Source organism: Salvelinus namaycush, chromosome 6 (genome assembly GCF_016432855.1).
Source record: "Salvelinus namaycush isolate Seneca chromosome 6, SaNama_1.0, whole genome shotgun sequence".
NCBI classification, from domain to species: domain Eukaryota; kingdom Metazoa; phylum Chordata; class Actinopteri; order Salmoniformes; family Salmonidae; genus Salvelinus; species Salvelinus namaycush.
Window position 1 is genome coordinate 19,404,778 of NC_052312.1, and position 20,771 is coordinate 19,425,548.

General features: G+C 42.9%; 2 protein-coding genes across 3 annotated transcripts; one reads left to right on the plus strand and one right to left on the minus strand.

The window, feature by feature from the left end:
- Nucleotides 1-388: 388 nt before the first annotated feature.
- On the minus strand, nt 389-11,871 carry LOC120049730 (prostaglandin reductase 1-like). Of its 2 annotated transcripts, none has more exons than XM_038996094.1 (10): nt 11,766-11,871; nt 10,346-10,470; nt 10,162-10,207; nt 9,122-9,181; nt 8,225-8,392; nt 6,587-6,743; nt 6,336-6,452; nt 6,002-6,107; nt 4,727-4,845; nt 389-718 (listed from the first exon to the last, which is right to left on the minus strand). In XM_038996094.1, the coding sequence occupies exons 1-10, from the start codon at nt 11,780-11,782 to the stop codon at nt 608-610; spliced, it is 1,026 nt and encodes a 341-aa protein (XP_038852022.1). In that variant the 5' UTR covers nt 11,783-11,871; the 3' UTR covers nt 389-607. The 2 variants fall into 2 exon arrangements, with proteins under 2 accessions (XP_038852022.1, XP_038852023.1); XM_038996095.1 differs by having other exon boundaries at nt 11,734-11,809.
- A 57-nt stretch (nt 11,872-11,928) lies between these two features.
- On the plus strand, nt 11,929-19,031 carry haus3 (HAUS augmin-like complex, subunit 3). The gene is made up of 6 exons (XM_038996093.1): nt 11,929-12,057; nt 14,092-15,126; nt 15,316-15,528; nt 15,763-16,001; nt 17,267-17,561; nt 18,356-19,031. Exons 2-6 carry the CDS (start codon nt 14,119-14,121, stop codon nt 18,584-18,586), a joined length of 1,986 nt encoding a protein of 661 aa, XP_038852021.1. The 5' UTR covers nt 11,929-12,057; nt 14,092-14,118; the 3' UTR covers nt 18,587-19,031.
- The last annotated feature ends 1,740 nt before the right edge of the window (nt 19,032-20,771 follow it).

Sequence of the window (20,771 nt, forward strand, 5' to 3'; positions counted from 1 at the left end):
TGTTCAGTATAAATATTTTTTTTGACCAAGTGCGCATGCGCCAAATCCACTTAAAGTAGAATCGTCATTCAACGTCTCCTGTAAGCCCAGATCCTGGTTCAGACTAGGCTGTGTTTTTCTGGGTCTATTTAGTCAGTTATAGTATCGTCAATTGCCACTGAAAAATAATGTTTGACGAATATTTAGTCACTTTTTGTTGACAAAATTAAAACTGGAGCAGTTATTTTTTTAGAGCTATAGCCTGCAATAATACAGAACAATCTAGATCTGTGGTACAGTGTGGCGATGCAGATCTTACCATTACTAAATTACTACTTACTTGCCTATGAAACCCTATTAATTCATTTGAAACTGATATGTGAGTAAAAATATATAGTCAGACAACCTCTTTACGAAACAAAAGCCTGAAAAGACTTTAATACTTCATACAAAGTAAACATGTTTGAGTCAAGGACGGACTATGATGTGCAGGTATAATAGGGTTGTTGTACAATACAAATAATTTCAAAATGCATTGTCATAGTTACACTGTGGCTTTCCTATGGGTAGAATAGAATGCTCATTGAATCCTAATTCTATGGGTTATAGAGTATCCATTGAAGCCACATCAAACTTTAACAATAGCTTTTCCAATGTTTTCTCCCTGAAGCATTCCCATAAAGGCAGCAGGCATGTTCTCAAAGCCTTCAGTGACTTGCTCACGACACTGCAGTTTCCCCTGTGGATGAAAACACAACATTATGACATGGTCATTCAGCAGTCACCACCCAGCTAGCACATTTGGTTCCTTGGAAGTTGTGGGAATGTAAGTTTTTGGTTTCCCATTGATTCTGGGAAAGTAGCCATAAGTTTCCTGATTGTTAAAACAAAATGTTTTTTAAACCTTCTGAGAGCGAAAGTGAAAATTGCAAAAGCTGGCAATTAGGCCTACCGGCTAATTGAAACCCTGGTGTGCGTGTGTGTAGACAATCTGCCCCTCCCCTCGGAAGCATAGTCTAGTAGCCTACTGACATTACAAGTGATTCAGACATTTTTAATTAGAGAAGATTTGATAAGTCTTTTCAATTCTAGTTAAGGATACTATAGTTATCACATTTCACATTTATTTTATTAACTACAAAAAGGTATAACGTGTTTTTATTTTAATTCTGATGCCACAAAAAACGATATACAGTCACTTTTCTGGGGTTCGAACCGGTTCATAACTTTATTTTGCTTGTCGGAACAGTGGAACGGAACAAAAACATTTGGAAAATAATTTGTTCCAACCCTGCTTTTAACTTCTTTAACTCATACAAAGCTGTTCATTTTAGTCTTAAAACAGACCTTATTTCAAAGGAAACTAGCGCTCATTAAGATCAGGTGTGGCCAATTAGTGGGCGCGGCCAACAAACATGAACACACTTAAGAGAATTATATTTTTTAATAACATTCTTACTACATTCTTTGAACGTTACTAATGTTTTCTTAATGTTCTGAGAACGACTTTAAATAGAACCATGAGGAAACCTGTCAAATGTTATGCTGAACTACTGAAATTCCCACAGAAGAACGTTGTTTCTTAAGGTTTCGGACGATTGTTTTAAATAGAACCATGAGGAAACATTATGGGAAGGTCGTATGGAATATAACAACCATGCTTTAAGAAACATATGGTTCTCAGAACATTATGTGCTAGCTGGGTATAATCTAAAGTATACAGTGGCAAGAAAAAGTATGTGAACCCTTTGGAATTACCTGGATTTATGCATAAATTTGATCTGATCTTCATTTAACTCACAACAATAGACAAACAAAAGTGTGGTTAAACTAAAAACATACTTTAAACATTCATAGTGTAGGTTGGGAAAGGAATGTGAACCCCTAGGCTAATGGCTGTTCAAAGCTAATTGGAGTCAGGAGTCAACTAACCTGGAGTCGAATCAATGAGACGAGATTTTGGTTAGGGCTGCCCTGCCCCATAAAAAAAACTCAGAAAATTTGAGTTTGCTACTCACAAGAAGCATTGCCTGATGTGAACCATGCCTCGAACAAAAGAGATCTCAGAAGACCTAAGAATTGTTGACTTGCATAAAGCTGGAAAGGGTTACAAAAGTATCTCTAAAAGTCAGTCCACGGTAAGACAAATTGTCTATAAATGAAATTTCAGCACTGTTGCTACTCTCCCTAGGAGTGGCCGTCCTGCAAAGATGACTGCAAGAGCACAGTGCAGAATGAGGTTAAGAAGAATCCTAGAGTGTCAGCTAAAGACTTACAGAAATCTCTGGTAGATGCTAACATCTCTGTTGACGAGTCTACAATACATCAAACACTAAACAAGAATGGTGTTCATGGGAGGACACCATGGAAGAAGCCACTGCTGTCCAAAAAACCCATTGCTGTACATTTGAAGTTCGCAAAAGAGCATCTGGATGTTCCACAGCGCTACTGGCAAAATATTCTGCGGACAGATGAAACTAAAGTTGTGTTGTTTGGAAGGAACACACAACACTATGTGTGGAGAAAAAAAGGGACACCACACCAACATAAAACCTCATCCCAACTAAACTATGGTGGAGGGAGCGTCATGGTTTGGGACAGCTTGCTATCATCGCTGGAAAAATGTAACATTTTGTCCGCCAATTGAAGCTCAACAGAAGTTAGGTGACGCAACAGGACAACAACCCAAGAGACAGAATTAAATCAACAACAGAATGGCTTGAACAGAAGGAAATACGCCTTCTGGAGTGGCCCAGTCAGTCCTGACCTCAACCCGATTTGAGATGCTGTGAGCTGTTCACACCAGACATCCCAAGAATATTGTGGAACTGAGAAGAGGAATGTTCCAAAATTCCCCCTGACCGTTGTGCAGGTCTGATCCGCAACTACAGAAAATGTTTGGTTGAGGTTATTGCTGCCAAAGGAGGGTCAACCTGTTATTACATCCAAGGGTTCACATACTTTGTCATACTACACTGTGAATGTTTACACGGTGTTCAAAAAAGACAAACAATTATAAATGTTTGTGTGTTATTAGTTTAAGCAGACTGTTTGTCTATAGTTACATGAATGACTTAAAGGAAGATCAGATAAAATGTTATGACCAATTTATGCAGAAATCCAGGTAATTCTAAAGGGTTCACATACTTTTTCCTTCCCACTGTAGGTAACGTTAGGTATATAAACTGTGTTCGAAAACTCATGCTACCCACACAAACCATACTATTTGTGACGTGAATTGAGTATATAGTGTGCTTATTGGTAATAGTATGGATATAGTTAGTATGCCAAAAGTTCCCGGATGTCGTACTAAATTCGCCAAAATATGAAGTATACACACAAAGGACACTATTTCCTTACTTTAGGGCTCATCGTGAAATTCAGGAAATGGGCGTGGCTTCACATCGTTTTCAGATTAAGAAAATGGCGGAAAATATGCAGCCGAAGTCCAACGATAGCGGATACAATTTCATTGCTTTAACTAATTATGATAAATGTTAAAATGTTGAGCAATGTAATAAAATAATGACTTTTCAAATAAGGTACCTTACACATTGTTGGCTGACAATTTGTTAGCTACGCTGTCCTTACGAACCACATAGCATATCATTACAGCACACAGTATGTACCGGTATATTAGCTAGCTACTTATACATTAAACTTGCCAGTATATTAACTATAGGCTAACTACCCAACGTTAATTGACTTGATTATTCCCGTCATTCTTAGCTTAGCGAAACGGTATAGTCGTTGTGTGTTCTCAATGGACATTCGGGTGCCTTCGTAAATTCTGTTCGGCTATCTACTGTGATTTCAGAGCATTCTCCTGAGTGTAGCAGAGCGCAGAATAATGCATTTACGAGCGCTCAAAACCGGTTGAATATGGCCGGTGTCAGTTAACGTCGGCAGAAACGCGTAATTAAATTGTTTCCAGCAACAGTCACCAACGCTCTGGATATAACAAACTGCCTAACCAGCTCTGTTAGAGCGAGTAAAATGGTCAGAGTGGTCACTCATTTGTGTCTGGAAGTAGCTAGCAAGCTAGCCAACGTTAGCTTGGGTGCTTGACTGCAGTTGTAAGGTCAGAACGCTCAAATCAACCCTACTCCTCGGCCCCAGCGTCCAGTGTGCGCTCCGAGAGCAAAACGCTCTGAATTTACAAACGAACAATCTGACAAGGCTCCATTTACAAACGAACGATCTGACAACGCTCTGAATTTACGAGCGCACTCTGACACTCCAGATTGAATTCCCTAAATCGTAAAATGTCTATCTAGTAATTTGTTATGCTAACTAGCTAGCAAGTGGTTGCATAGCAACAGCATCAACTTCCGCTAGACCGGCGAAGAGCTAGTAGCTCAACTGAAAGGATACTGTTCCGTTTACGGTGTACTAAAATTAACTAATAGTATGTAGTATACACTATGTTACTATGGTTATTTGAACACAGCTATAGTCTGTGACAAACATTTCATATTGTAAATGTGAATACCTGCAAGCAGGGTGTACAGTTAACAGACGTATTCAGAATATGTAAAACATGGTGTCCAAATTGGTTACCCATAGAATTGTCATGATATGATTAGACAGTTTTATCTAGCCTGAAATCTCAAACCTGTTTTGTACTAACATTCCACTCCTTGTACTCCATGTCAATGCTAAACTGTGTGCATGACAATGAACAAGGAGTGGAATGATGGCACAGACTGATACCCAGGCTAGTTTTTATCCCAAGTACTGTACTTGCCTCTCTCTTCCAAGCCATGAGTCTCCTCAGAGACTCTGGGTTCTTATGCTCCCACCTGCCCACCATGAAGCCATCCATCTTTAGCTGCTTGAAGATCATGGTCAGGTGGGGGTATGGGCCTGATAGATAAGATTAGATACAGTGCATTCAGAAAGTATTCAGACCCCTACACTTTTTCCACATTTTGTTGTGGAAAAAGGCTGTAACGTAATAAAAAAAACTGAAATGATTTTTACATAAGTATTCAGACCCTTTACTCAGTACTTTGTTGAAGCACCTTTGGCAGCGATTACAGCCTTGAGTCTTCTTGGGTATGACGCTACAAGCTTGGAATACCTGTATCTCAATTTCAAGGGTCTGAATACATATGTAAATACGGTATCTGTTATTTTTAATCAATGTGCACTAATGTCTAAACCTGTTTTCGCTTTGTCATTATGGGGTATTGTGTGTAGATTGAGGAACATTTTTTAATGTTATCCCCTTTAGAATAAGGCTGTAACTTAACAAAATGTGGGGAAAAGTCAAGGGTTCTGAATACTTTCCAAATGCACTGTAGATAGATCGATATAGAGACAGAAATAAGAGAGAGAGGTGATGTATAGGCATATTTGTTGTTGTTGATTTGACCATTTAAAATAAAGAAGCCACACCAAGACACAAATACATCTACCAAAATGGCAGAGGATTATATACACAAAAAGTCAAGACTTGTTTCCATTGTGGTCCTTTATAATGGAACACAGAGTTCCAATATGTTAATTAATATATTTCTATGTAATCTCTCATGGCCAGATCTATGTAAACATAACTGGTACAGTAGAATATTTTGTGACTGAGCGAGATGCATATGATTACGAGCAGCAGTTGTTACGGTGTTTGGGTTTTTCGTTACTGGTTATTTGGTGCTTGCATCTTTTCAAACATGGGACATTGAGAGGGTGAAGTGTCTCGTTCCGGTTCCTCTCCTTGTTTTAGCATTTCTTGATCCTTTCTCTTAACATGTTTGGACCCAGAACTTAATCGAGCAGTTGACCAATTATGTGAGACTAGTTCTGGGTTAATTGAGATTAATTACTATGCAATGAAACAGGAGTGAAATGCATTCAGTTGGTCACAGGTCAGTCTGAGTGTAATGCTGGCTAATGGTGCCCTCTAGTGGAATATTAAAATGAGCAACACTGACAGCATATCACCGTACCAATACAGTATGAGAGTTAGGCAATGTAGAGTTGACATCTTTGAATGATTTTGAAGATGAGAGAGAGATCAGACCTGTCTGTGGATTGGTGTCATTATAGGTTGAGATGCTGCCGCACACAGCTATCCTTCCAAACTCCTTCATCTGAGGAATGGCGACACTGGAGAAAGGGCCTCCCACCTTGAAAACGAAGAAATGTCCATTATGTCGAGCTAAATATGTTAAGATGAAATAACTATTACCCAATACTGACAATTTATATCCATGTCTAACAATATTAAAACCAGAGAAATACTACTTTATTACTAAATATTAACCCTCCATATCTAACAATATTACCAACTACCAGAGTGAATTACTACACTTTATATAACTACAACCAAATACTTCAACTACTTCATAACCTACGTTTTCAAAGAAGCAATCGTATCCGTCGGGCGAGGCAGTCTTCAGGACCTCCTCCAGTGAGCTGACTGTTTTGTAGTTGAAGGCCTCATCGAAGCCCAGCTCCTTGAGGAAGGCCACCTTGACATTGAGAGAAAAAAAAAAAGAAAAAAAGTGAGTGCTGGCCCCTTTTTCATTTTCAGGATAAGTAAAGATAGAGATCACTAGAATTTGTGCCTCCCAGTATTTCATCTTAATCCCTTTTTCCTTTTTACCTTGCCGTCGGACCCAGAGGAGCCCACAACCCTGCAGCCCTTGATCTTAGCTATCTGGCCCACGATGGAGCCCACGGCCCCGGCTGCAGCGTTCACCAGTAGGGTCTCTCCAGCCTGAAGTCCCAGCACCTCCTCCAGACCGTACAGGGCTGTCAACCTGAAGTCAGAGCACAAGGGAAGATGGAATAGAAAACAACTTCCATTCAAACGGAAATGTGTATTTTGCGATTTGTTTTTCCCATTCCCAACCTCCTGGAAACCATGCACGTACACACTGGTGACCAGTCTGCAGTCAGAGCAAAAGAGGTGTAGCTCTTTAATAAGAAATGTAACTATAGTCACCTAGCTACAGTAAGATAGCTGTCTATGGAGTTTACTTCCGTTAAAACAAACAGTATTAAACTCATTATCAACACAAGCAATCATACACATAACATCTGTGTATCACCACCAACTGTCTCGTCATCCTAAAGCACTGATTACCTTTCTCCCCCTCGTCTGAAAACAATCCTCTCTTCAGTCATGTGTAACATTTAATTACTTGTAATCAGTGTTGTAGTACACGAGGCCAGTCTCGTGACCACATATTGAGTATCTCGGTCTTGGAAACATTTTTACTCAGTCTTGGACATGAGGACTCATAATTTCTTCCCGAGACCAGCTGAGACAAACTCGAATGATCAGCTTCTATTTTGTCAGCGTATACAACCGCTTCGCCAGGCCAAATATTTACACTCCATGTATGACACATTAATATCTTATCACCTATTGAAACTTGGGCTTCCTACTTTACTCGTAGCATTACCGTCCTTTACTTTCGTAGAAAAAATATCCTCAAACTTGGTGGCGCTCATCAGAATTTCCTTGATTCCCTGGTAGGGAAGAGTGGGGGAAATGGTTTGAATGTTCCGCGCTCACTTTTAGTAATGGAGATCGGTGAAATTGAAACAGTGTTTCTATCTATTATAGGCCTGTTTGAGTTCGTAATAATTTGTAGAGTGGCTCTATTTGCCCTCGGCATCCATTTTTTTCGCCATTCTGACTGGCTAAAGAATCCATATATTCTTCTGAAATTTGAACACAGAAATACTGGACATTTTGGACTCTTATAATGGTGGTGATTTGACAAAATTACAATTTGTTTCGGTCTCGAACCCAACACTGCTTGTAAATAACATTTTAAATTCAAAATAGTTGTGATTATCCAATTTAAGAGTTGTGATTCAGTAAAACTGTTTAAAGAGTTCTGTGGAAAAGCGGAACAGGACCATAAGTGGAGACCGTGACCTGCTTGCGAAGATACCTGGGGCCCAAATGTTTATTTTATCAACCTAGAAGGAAAACATACAGCTGCTTTTCCTGACAGACTTGAAGTCAACATTTTTTTCTGCCTTTACTCTGTGAGCTAAAACGATGAAACAGTTGTGTTATAAGTTCTCCAACACCAGCTCCACTGTTAGCATAAACGGTTATGTTAGCATCCCTCTTTACTCAGGACGCCAGAGCGTGACATGCATGTTTCTTCTGGCACGGAAATATAAATGTTCTACTCTTTGTGGCCAGAGGGTCAGCCCATAGTGAACCCCCCCCATATTTTACCCAGAACCCACTGGCACTCAGGAAGCCCCTCCTCCTTACCCTGGCATGCCGATGGCCCCCAGAGCCAGGGACATGGAGACATCCTGAGGCCAGTCAGACAGAAGGCATGTCAGACCTGTCCCATCAGACACAGTGTGGGTCCTCCAGCCGCATCTACCAACCACATGGCACCCCACAGGGAAGGCTGGGTTGTTGCTCTGGATCACCCTACAAAAAAACACACACAAATAAACAAACTGAATGAATGAGGGTTGATTATTATAATTAAAGTCTGTCTACAACAAGCCTGTGTCAGAAGAGACAGATCGTAAAGTACGCTTAATGGAGTCTGCATTGAACGTGCTTTTTAGTTACAGAGAATGCTTAAGAACCACCCTTAGTGGTTGCTAAATGGTTTTATCTGGAGGCTAGATCGAAGACATGCTGTAGGAAGAGTCAATGGAAGCCTTTGGGATTTTCCCGAAGTATCTATACTTCTTTATAAAGACAGTAACTTAGGCAATTTAATTTAGTGAAATCATTTTAAGCCCTAAGGGGCAGGGAAGAGTCATTGGGTTCTGTATATTTTCCCAGACTGACTCACTCTCACAAACAAACTTTCTCAGTGAAAACACATTGAACCACTCACTTGTGGCAGGAACGGAACCTCGGAACACACTGCCAAGTACATTCAATTTGTCCTCTTACAACTTTAGTCATGAAGAATAATCTATGGCCTCAGAAATGAATAACAGGTGCAGGACTTTCTCTTCCAGTAAACAGCAGGCATGCATGTCACCCCATGGTAGAGAGATGAAAGGCAGATAACTTGGCCTGCATCCCAAATGGCACCTCGATCCCTGCATAGTGCACTGCTTTTGACCAGGGGCCTACAAGAAGTGCACTATGTAGAGAATAGGGTGCCATTTGGGATGCAAACTTGTTTATTTTCCTTACTTGGCCACTTGAGTTCCGATCATCACTTCCCCCTCCTTCATACGCACTCGGCTGAACGGTCTGGAAACAACCACAGATGGCAGGAGAACAATCAGATGCAATGTTTTTCTGTACTATCTACTGAAGGATGTGATTTAGTAATGTTATGGAAAAGTCAACACTGTTCAGAGAACTTTCAATGTTCTAATATGAAGAGTAACATCTGCCACGCTGATCCTCAACACTGGGGCCCCTCAGGGGTGCGCGCTTAGTCCCCTCCTGTACCCCCTGTTCACCCCCAACTGCGTAGCCAACCACGACTCCAATACCATCATTAAGTTTGCTGACGACACAACAGCGGTAGGCCTGATCACCAACAACGATGAGACCGCCTATAGGGAGAAGATCAGAGACAACAACCTCTCCCTCAATGTGAGCAAGACAAAGGAGCTGATCGTGGACTACAGGAATAGGAGGGCCGAACAGACACCCATTAACATCGACAGGGCTGAATTGGAGCGGGGTCGAGAGTTTCAAGTTCCTTGGTTTCCACATCACCAAGACAGTTTTGAAGAGGGCACGACAACACCTTTTCCTTCTCAGGAGACTGAAAAGATTTGGCATGGGTCCCCAGATCCTCAAAAAGTCCTACAGCTGCACCAGAGAGCATCCTGACCGGTTGCATCACCACCTGGTATGGCAACTGTTCGGCATCTGAACGTAAGGCGCTACAGTGTGTACAGCCCAGTACATCACTAGGCGGTGTCAGAGGAAGGCCCAAAAAATTGTCAAAGACTCCAGTCATCCAAGTCATAGACTGTTCTCTCTGCTACCGCACGGCAAGCAGTACCAGAGCGCCAAGTCTGGGACCAAAAGGCTCCTTAACAGCTTCTACCCCCAAGCCATAAGACTGCTGAACAATTAAATGGCCACCCGGACTATTTACATTTGATCATATTCCTTATAGATATCACATTACATGAGTGATGACAAAAAGCGTCCGGTGGTAAATGTTAGGGGAATCCCTCTCTGTCCATTTTCCTTTTGTAATTTTCTCCTACCTCATGTATGGATCTACACTGAGAAACAGTGCCTCCAAAAGCACCTCTGAAACAGAAAAAAACAAAAACATTAAAATGTGTGACATCACTTGGCTTTAGTCAGGTACAGGAATTTTGTATTTAGTACAAGTACAGGTCCAGATAACCTCAGTAATAGTGCAGATGAGACCTTCACAGTCATTACCTCCATCTTTAGGCTCTGGCAGCTGCTCCAGCTTCAGCTCAAAGTTGCTGTCCTTCGGGAAGCCTTCAAAGTGACGTGTCAGGACCCAGGTCTTGGCTTGAACCATGGCTCTTTGCTTTGGACAACTGAAAGAATAGGCTGTTTACTTACTACTTAGTTACTTGCTATACCAAAATCTGAAGTGACCTCAGAGCTCATCTAGAGAACCGTTTCTTCTTTTCTATACGTCTAGGAATTTTAAGGTAAAGAGAAGAGCTGTCAGATAGTCAAAAAATATCTATTTGGTTGATTACAAGTTGTAAGAGGGAGACACCTCCAGCACAGAAGCAGAGAAAATGTCTAGCAAACCTCTTGGAGACAGGCCCTTTATATCCTAATCAGACAGCACCAAACGTTCTGTAAAAACCAGCCCGAGAGGCTTGTAGGAAGACAAACAAAAAGGAAGTGACTGAGCTGCAACAGAATCACAGTGTTCACACAATGTCATCAATACAATACAACAGTGAATATTCAGTGTCCTCTGTCCTTGTACTTGGACCTCCAGTCTGGTGTCAAATCACTATCAACAGAGATGAGAATAATACATAACATTCAGGATCAGGTCTAGTGACCATCATCCCACACCTAGAGTTTCACAAACAGAACACTGGAAATAATGTGTATTTCAAGAGAGGGAAAATATATAAATATGCTAAAGATTCCTCTAAACTGAATATGAACTCCAGTTAAATTTCCCCATTACAGCAACCTTTTCTACTTAAGTATCCTACATTTAGCAACATGTTTACTGTCAAGTCACCTATATACAAATATAGGTGAATTATATACAAATATTCAACTTTCTCTATTGAAGAAATGCAATAGAGACAGTTGAAATACCCACATGCGTCTATCATAGCAGGATGATGAGAAACTTGAATACTTCAACAAAGGTTGTTATTCAAAGACTGTTGATCTCCCTCTCACTCTCTCTCACACACACACACACACACACACACACACACACACGATGGCTGTGCGGGAAAGAGTGCACTGGTGCCAGAAGATGCTGCACAACTGTGAAAGAATATGCTGTTTACTTTGTGTGTAGTATATGCATTGATTTACAGTACTGAACAATACTGACTGTAGTGCAGGCTGCTATCTAGAATAGCTAAATTCACATGGATTTAAGAGTTTGCTGTCTATTATTTGCAATCTACTACACTAGCTTAGCTTGGTAGATAAATGACTTGCAGAACCTAGGAGAGCGCTGTGCATTGTTGCAAAGTGAATGCCATGCAAGCCCGCTTCACAGTGGGCTGTCGACCACAACCGGTGAAGAAACTATCTAAGCATTTCTCTCCATGAACGTGGTTTAATATCATGCAGTACTCAGCAAAACTCACCTCGAATAAATTATCAACAAATTGACACATACCGGTCACTGCTCTCCATGCAGAATGAAAGAACTAGCAAAATTTCAGGGAAAGTACAAAGCAAGCGTGGGTAGGCTGTGCTCGACTACTTTCTCATTGGCTAAAAAGGTTGTTAGCCGATCCGCCTCCGCGTGACGTGATATACGCAATGTTTCGGGAGTGAATTCATTTTGGATGAGAACGCGCGCATTTAGCTAGCCGACATTTGGCTAACTGTTACCCGTTTCCCTCTACCAGAGAAACTGTCAGAAAACAAGTCTGAAACTGATTTCTTCGTCGAAATTACTTGGCAAGGTAAAAAATAATACTAAAAACAGATAGACAAATTACTTCAGAATTGATGTTTTTTTTGGAAAATGTATTCACTTCACGAACCTCAGGCGTTCGTTATATAGCATGAATGATGCTGTGGCTAGCAGTTAGTTAGCTAACGTTAGCTAGCTTGCATAGCTATCCGTGAAACAACTTTTATTCTATCGTTAGCTAGCAAGCCTGTAACGTAAAGGACACTGACAGTTTTACTGTCATACCAGATATAACGTTAGTTGTTAAACAAAACAAATGTTTGGTTAAGTATTTCTACAATGATTAGCTCTATTTTGCATGAGTAAAGTAACTTAGTTAGCAATCATTGTTGTGATTTCTTTCAATTTCCACGCCTCCTAATAAACGTGAGCTAGCTAGCTACCCATCTAATAAATAGTGGCTATTTTTGACTGACATACAGGCGATGATCAGGGCGGAGAAGCTCTGCTCCTGACAACTTGTTTGTCGTTATAGATTTCACATTGAAATGGCTAGTTAAGACTGGGGAGGATGCCTCATTTCAGGGACCGTCTTCTCCACAGGAAATTGTCTTGCTTTGATCAGTGTTTCCCCTAGGATTTATTTCTGCAGGGTGGCATCACCCCTGCTAAATAAGTATAGGGGAAGCACTGCTTGATGGTACCATTTCTATTAGGGGTGTAAAGGTTCACCATGGTTCAGTACTTATTGTGGTTTTGGGGGTAATGATTTGTTTTCTGAAGAGTGGAAAATGAGATGCCAACAGTTACTGTAGTTAATTTGTTTAAGAAAATAGAAAGTGTTGGTATTCCTGATTCCATATGATCATGAGTCATATAATGCCTGATGAGTGCACAATCAGGAATAACAACACTTTATTTTCTTAAATCAACAACAACACTAAAATAAAGTGCAATATGTGTGTGAAGTCAATATGTAAACATGGCTCAGACAATGTATAAGCTTATGCTGTGTTGCAAAGAGGAAAAATATGCTCACTTGTGTCACTCATAAAGGGGGCGTGTGTTTAGCACAGTAGGCCTATTTTTAGTTTCCCACTTTTCATGTCCACTGTGGTGTAATGTGATGGGCTGTCACTTAACTAGCGCTCTGTAACCCTGGAGGTCCATCCATCTGCAGAAAGGGGATACCCAGTCAGTTAAACAAATCAAAACTGGTTGAGAGAATGCCAAGAGTGTGTAAAGCTGTCATCAAGGCAAGGGGTGGCTACTTTGAAGAATCTGAAATATAAACACTTTTTTTGTGTGGTTACAACATGATTCCATATGTGTTATTTCATAGATTTGAGATCTTCACTATTATTCTACAATGTAGAAAATAGTACAAATAAAGAAAAACCCTGGAATGAGTAGGTGTGTCCAAACTGTTTGACTGGTACTGTAGGTGCGAGAGGGCAAAGTTCGTAATTAACGGAGCACTTCCACGAGGTGCTGAAACTCCCCATTCTTCTCAACCATCGAGAATGGTCGCACATCTGTGGCTATAAGCAGACCTATGGCTCATGTAATTTATTTGGCCCGGTCAGAATCGACTGCGGTTCGTCTTGCTCCGGTGGTAGGAATACTGGGTTTATGTCACCGTAAATGTGTCAACGTTTGAGGTGTTGGCAGTAGCATAGGCTGTTCTCGTTCAGCAGTGGCGACACACACTCTCTGTCCATCGTCGTTGTAATCTACTGGGAAACCTGGAGATTTAAATGATGGAGAATCCTCCTGGTTTATCGACCTCCCCCCACCACCACTCGTCATTGTACAAAAATACATTTTGATTACAACGTGCGCATAGGCTAGTTTTTAAAATAAAATAGCCTGAAATGCAGTGTAGGCATAGCCTATTGGCCTAGTGTTTAATATTTTTAATTACAGAGATCCCCATACCGAACAGTTTGTTACGAATATGTGTACCGCTACACCCCTAATTTCTATTGGGTGACTATGATTTTACAGTTTAAATATCATTGATAATCTTTCTGTCATTTCTCATCTGTATAACTCCCACCCTTGACCCTACTGCCTCTGACAGTTTGGTAGCCTGTAGAGAGCTGTCATCATGTTAGACGGTGGTCAGTTCGTGGAGGCGTTGGGTCGCCTAGGTTACCCAGGCACCCCATCCCTGAAGGGCTCTGAGTTTGACTGGCTCTTCGACTGCGCTCCGGAAAACCTCCAACTCCTGCGCTTCGTCTGCCGCACCCTCAATCAGGGAAACGTGCTCACCCCGGAGGAGGCCCAGGCCTTCAAGGCCCTCCGCAACTCTGGCAAGCCCATCCTCGATGGGGCCGCGCTGGATGAGGTCCTCAAGACCTGTGGGCCTGCTGCTGGAGTAGGTGTGGTCGGTCCTTCCTCAGCGGAGGGGGAGGTGAGCGTGGAGGACCTAGAGTCGGAGCTATCTGCTCTGAAAAAGGAGAAGCAGCTGAAACAGCGCAGGTACAAGAAGCTGCAGGTGCTCGCCACCGCCCGGGCCGACGTTGCGCTCCGATTGGCCTCCCAGCAGGACGCCGCCGCCAGCAGGCTGAAGGACGCCAACGCGGCGCTGGGGGCGGAGAACGCTGGAACCAACGCCGCGCTACAGAACCTCACGGACGAGGTGAAAAAGTTAGGATCATTCCTCAAAATAGATCCAGTGTCCAACGAAGAAAAGGCCCAGGGAGAGGCTGCTGCCTCTGGTTCTGTGACCACCACCACCCCTCCAGGGCCCCCTGTCCTGCTCTCCCAGCTGTCCCTGGAGCCCTACCTCCACCAGGAGGAGCTTAACACAAAGGCATTGGCCGCCCTCACCCAGCGCCAGTTCTTCCAGGGCATCAGCAACATGGTGGAGACCTCCTGCTCCGAACGCTTCCAGCTCCTGGACCTCAGCCTCTGCGATGACGGGGATGAAATAAAGGAGAAGGGTGGAAAAGAGGTGGAGGAGAGAGTGGTGGAGCAGAGGAGGAAGGAGATGGCCAGGCTCCAGTGGGGTCATATGGTGGCCCAGCACCAGCTGATCAAGGCCAGGGCAGAAGAGCAGGGAGCCAGGGTTGGGCTGGAGTGGATCACGGGGAACCTGCAGTCATTCACCAAGGTAAGGCACTGGAGAGGGTTAGAGACTAGAGTAGTACATCTACCACAGATCAGCCTTAGTCTTTAGTGCTGTTGGTTTGTAAGTGTTGCATGCTCTGTAGTCTGTACACACAATCACACCAGCCTTACAAACAAACATAATAACCTACTCTTTAATGCAACCTTTATCGTTCTTTCTCTCCTCTCCCAGGGCACCACCAACTCCACCTCTGCTCTCCAGGCGCGTGAAGCCGTGTCTAGGCGTGAGCTGCAGGGCGTGGCGGCTGATCTGGAGTCTCTCCTCCAGGGGTCTGTACCGGCTGCTCTGAGGGAGAGCGCCAGGCTGCTCAACGTGCCCGTGGTGAGGGGAGACCTGGACCTGCAGCTGGCCAGGCAGGACTACTACACCTCCAGACAGGAGCAGGTACAGTTACTTAGTTTTGTACAAATGCTGTTTTGGATCTTGTTGTTAGAATATCCATGTTCATATCTGCATGGGTTTTCCCATCATTTAGTTTTGAACACCAGGTGAAAAAATTATCATCATCCAGTCCATCAGTATCATCTTGTACGTATTTTCAGTGTTTCTATTGTTGCCCTCCTTAGAGGATAATAACGTTCTGTCTCTATCCATCCATTCATTCATCTCTCCATCTAGGTCCGAGACCACCTCCTGCGGCAAAAGGCCTCATTCGAGCTGCTCCACCTGGCCCAGGAGATGGAGCTGAGGATGGGTAGGCAGGTGCTAAAGCAGCTTGGGGAGGTGGCAGGCTGGCTGGGGCAGGGAGGAGAGGAGGCAGCCCTCAGGATCCAGGCCCTAGCCCATCCTGAGCTGTCCCATAACCCCAGACCCAGTCCTCAGTCCATCATCAGCTCCAAGGATGCATCCTTCACCAGGTAGGGATTAGAGGAGGACAGGTACCAGGGTCGTGCTCAGTCAGGCACACTGAAGCAAAACGTTTTTCAATGGAAAACCACAAGGTGTTCTTATTGAACAGGTTTAGGTAGTTCTTTCCCGTTTCACTGAAAGCGACCCAGATGTATTTGCTTCTCTCACACTAAAAGCAATATGGAACACAGTGCATTGATATACAGTACAGTAGTGTTTGGGGGGATATCGATACAGTTACATATCACAATATTATTTTTTGAGGATATTATATTGTTTTGACCCCAAGTGTCAATTTGTAAATATATATTTTAAAAAAAATAGTTAATCGGCTGTACCTGCACCCAAACTTTTTTTCTCCGTTATGTGTTTATAATTAGTGAGCCAAATGTTTTCAGCACTTTTATTTCCCTGACTAGCTAGCTAGGTTCCATCCAATTGGCGACAGATTTTTGTGCTGCGCCCCATGGGTCTCCCGATCGCGGCCGGCTGTGACAGAGCCTGGACTCGAACCAGGATCTCTAGTGGCACAGCTAGCACTGCGATGCAGTGCCTTAGACCACTGCACCACTCGGGAGGCCCCATTAAAAAAATGACTTTTGCTGTTAAATTCTGCAACAACAAAAAAAAACATTTTCAGCTCTACTGATGGTTTTGTCACAAACATTTTGTTATATAGCACTCTGGTATTGACACGTGCAATTATAGCCTACATAATAAGATAATAAGAGCACAATTCTTTTAATTTGTCAAACGGCAGCCAAGCTTCGATCACCAAAATAAGACCCTCTATTTATTGGAAATCAAGGTCATCACCGTGCACTTTCACCACACTGTGAAATCATTTATTTAATCTGTAGCCAAATAAATTGCATGGTTTCCCGAGTCGTAGTGGGAGGACCACACACCATATCATCGTGTGACTCCAAGTTTACTTCGATATGGTTGTTATTATATTATGTCCACCGCCATTTCTCACATGATACAAAAAGATCCCACCTTGTCTAGCGTGTTTTGTCGACCGACAATTTTCATCATGCCTTTTTTTTAATGACTCATAAAGGTTGTATGAATGTAAACCTGGTTACTGATCAAAACTAATTTTCTCATGCTCTCTTTTCTCTCTGCAGCGAACATAGTGAGCAATATGTTTGTAGCATCAAATCGCGATACATATCGTATTTGGACCTAAGTATCGTGATATCATATCGTGAGGTCCCTGGCAATTCCCAGCCCTAATATACAGTATGTGACACACCTCTCGCTCCCCCAGGCTTCTCCGGATCCTAGAGTCAGGCCACGCCTCAGAACGTGGTGGCCGCGAGGAGCCCTTCCGTACCTACGAGGGGTTGGAAAGTGTCGCCCGCAACCTCCAGGGGGAGCTCCAATCCTGCCGCGAGGCCCTGGCCGGGGCCGCCCGCCAACAGCACTACACGTGCGCCCGTCTCCACGGCGACTGCGAGGCGTTGCGCCGGGCAACCTTCTCGGGGTTGCAGCAGCTGTTCTTGGCGCCGCAGGTATGTCCTACGGCGACGTCACATGACCAGGATCTCTGCCCCAACGCACAGGTACGTTTCTGAACACCTACACACTTCCTCGTTTACCGTCGTCTTCGTCTCAAAGTAGCGTGAGTTAGCAGAGTTTTATTATAAAACACGTTTGGGAGAGGAAGTGGTAGCACAGGTCCTATGGGTTTTATACGTAATTTGTACTGCTGCCGGAGTAATTGCCCGTTGTTTGATAAATACTGTATTTTGAAATGAATCGATTTCTGTTTAGTGGTGGATTCACTGGTGATGCTTCACTTTTAGAACACTGCATTGGTATATGGGTTTTGAATAGTGACTGCACTGGACAATGAGGCACTGGCACTTCTGTAAAGAGCACATGTTTATTTCTTCCAGTTCAACAGGGATCCTTTTCACTCCCTCGGTCCTCTTCTTCTTCCTCTCTAAAATGTACTAAATTCATGTTTGCTCCGTACAGGGTTTCATCTCAGTTCCACCTGCAGTAAAGAGACACTTTCGTTTCTCTCTAAAATGTTTCGTTGTTTTTTAAATGTCTTATTGTCAATAAAGCTGTGAATAACCATCTGTGCGAGGAACTGTTTGTGTATGTCAGTGTTCTAGAAAAGCTCAACCACTTGTGGTATGCTGATGTGAGAAAATACTGAGTACTGTTCTTGCAGTCCAGGATAGACTTTTAAGTTAGTGTCCCCACTATTTGTTACTTTATCAGCACTAGCTAGCAGTTATCTGACGTGTCTCTCTGGATGTCTACTAAAAGCCTCTTTCCCTCCACCCTTCCTCTCTCCCCTGTCTTTCCTTTCCATCGTACCCTCTCCCCCTCCCCCTCTCTCCAGGAGTTGACAGTGAAGCTGGGAGAACTGGAGGTCCAGCAGAACAGTCTGTACAGGCTGATGCAGGACGTAATGGAGGAGGTCCGGGGTAAACGCTCCCAGCTGGACCACAGCCCTCTCCTCAGGCGAGAGAGGGAACTGTACGTCTACTTCCACCTGGACCCCAGGCTGCTGAACAAAGTAGTGGAGGAGCTGGAGAGCAAAGCGGCTGCTGCCAAGAAGGGCCGGTTGTAACGGGGCTCTCTTACCACCTCCTACCTCACCTCTCTTCCCTTCTCCACGACCCCTTTCTCTGGGTGTGAGTGCAAAACACAGCTCATACAGAACAGTGGAGAATCCTGCAGAAAGTAGTGGAGGTACTACAAGGTGAAGTGGCCACTGAGAAAGGTTGCTGCTCTGCCTAATGAACCCTGGCTTACCCATTGCCTCTTCCCTCTCGCCACCCCGGGTGCCAGTTAAATGCCAAGCACCTTGGATTTGGAAATACAATATGGAGAGAGGGTTCTGACAAAAGACAATTGGATGAGGATGACTATTGGATCTCTTCTCTGTTTTCTTGTGGCAATGTTTCAATTCAGATGTAATGTCACTTGTTTTACTGCTAGTGTTCTTTGTCGATGTTCCTGTAAGCGCCTTTGTGTATTTGTTTGTTTCATAAGAAATTATAATAAATATTAATGTCTTCACAACTAATAGAAAAATGTTTTGTGTGTGTGAGTATTCAGTTTTATGTACTTTAAATTTTTATTTATTTATTTGAAGACAATTGGGCTCCATCAACCAGCTTGATATAACAAGTGACAGTACAGAGAATGCATAATCATAACTCTGATATTCTTCCTGTTCTTTGTGTAGGCAGATAGGAGGAATAGGAGATGGAGAGGTACAGTAGCAGCAGTAATAGGCTGTACTCAGGGCCTCTGTCTGCGTCTGGACAGAAGATCCTAGCAGCTCTCCGTGCCCAGAGCCACAACCGCTACTCTGACACAGCCAGGGCCCAAAGCTACAGACAGCGTGAGTCAGCAAGGACTGAAAAGTGCAGTGAAATATTTAGAATGATGCCGATTTAGAAATGTGATCTACGTATATTCTATAGACCTGACACCGCTCTTTTATTCTAAACAATCGTAAGCAGTGATGTAGTGGTAAAAAGAAGTGGGTAAAGTAAGTATTCTCTATTCTACTATACTTGTAAAAAGCCTATCTGTTCAAATGTTAGATGAGCGGTATGGCAGCAGACCGAGAGAGTACAAGTCAGAGGCCAGCTGGAGCAGAGGAACACAGGAGAAGAGGAGGGGGAGAGAGGCAGACCGGTGAGGAGATGATACAGTAGTAGGGGAATAGAAAAAGCTATTGGGTTGGGTGTATAGGCAGTGTTAGTTGTCATTAGCAACCTACATGGTACAGAATGAAGTGGCATAAAATAGTTTATTTGGTTAGGGATAGGCAGATAAGAGGTGTCATTAGCAACCTGAAATGCAGTAAGATGGTATGCTCTTCAGGGAGAATAGACCGATGGATTGAGTCCTTACTATATGACAGTGGTGAAATTCAATGAACTATTGTTCCCTTGAGGAAACATCTGGTGTGATATTTATTGTGCATGCAACAGGCACAGAACATATAGGCCTGTTTTCCAGACATAGATTACGCCTATAGTCCTAGACCAGGGATAAGTAACTGGCGGGGTCCCTATTTTGAAGGCCCTTAGAACTCAGTCGGTGTCTCGACTTAATGTTGCGAGTTAGCATAGTATAATAGACAATGTGCCACTTTTTGAAATTTGGTTGTGCATCGTCAGTTTTTCTCTTGTTTCAGTCACTGATAGTCAAGTAGCCCATGTCAGCCAAACATTTTTAGCTGGCCGCTAAATTATGAAACAATCTAAATTTATGGTCGAATTACCGGCCGTGGTGCCCCCATTGATTTTGTTAGTCTCACTCAGATGTAATTAAAAACTGCTAACATTTCTTTCCACCCTATGGCAAAATGTGTAGAATTGCAGGAAATTCGCTGTACAACAGCTTATTTTCCTATCCACCCCATGGCAAAATGAGTAGAATTGCAGGAAATTAGTTATAAAGTTGCAATATCTTCTCTAGGCTCCATGGCAAAATGTGTGGAGTTGCAGCAAACTTGCTTTAAAACTAGTGTTGTGTGCGAGACCGGTTCAAGACCAGAGGGCGGGGCGAGACTGAATCAAGACCGGGAGGAGGACAACGAGACCGAGTCAAGACCGAGACCAGAAAAATGCGAGTCCAATTCAAGACGATGATTGTGATTTTGTCAAATTGCCACTATAATAAGAGTTCAAAATGTCCAGTATTTCTTGTGTTCATATTTCAGAAGAATATATGGATTCTTTATACATTCAGAATGGTTTAAAAAAAAAAAAGCATGCTGAGGGAAAATAAAGCCA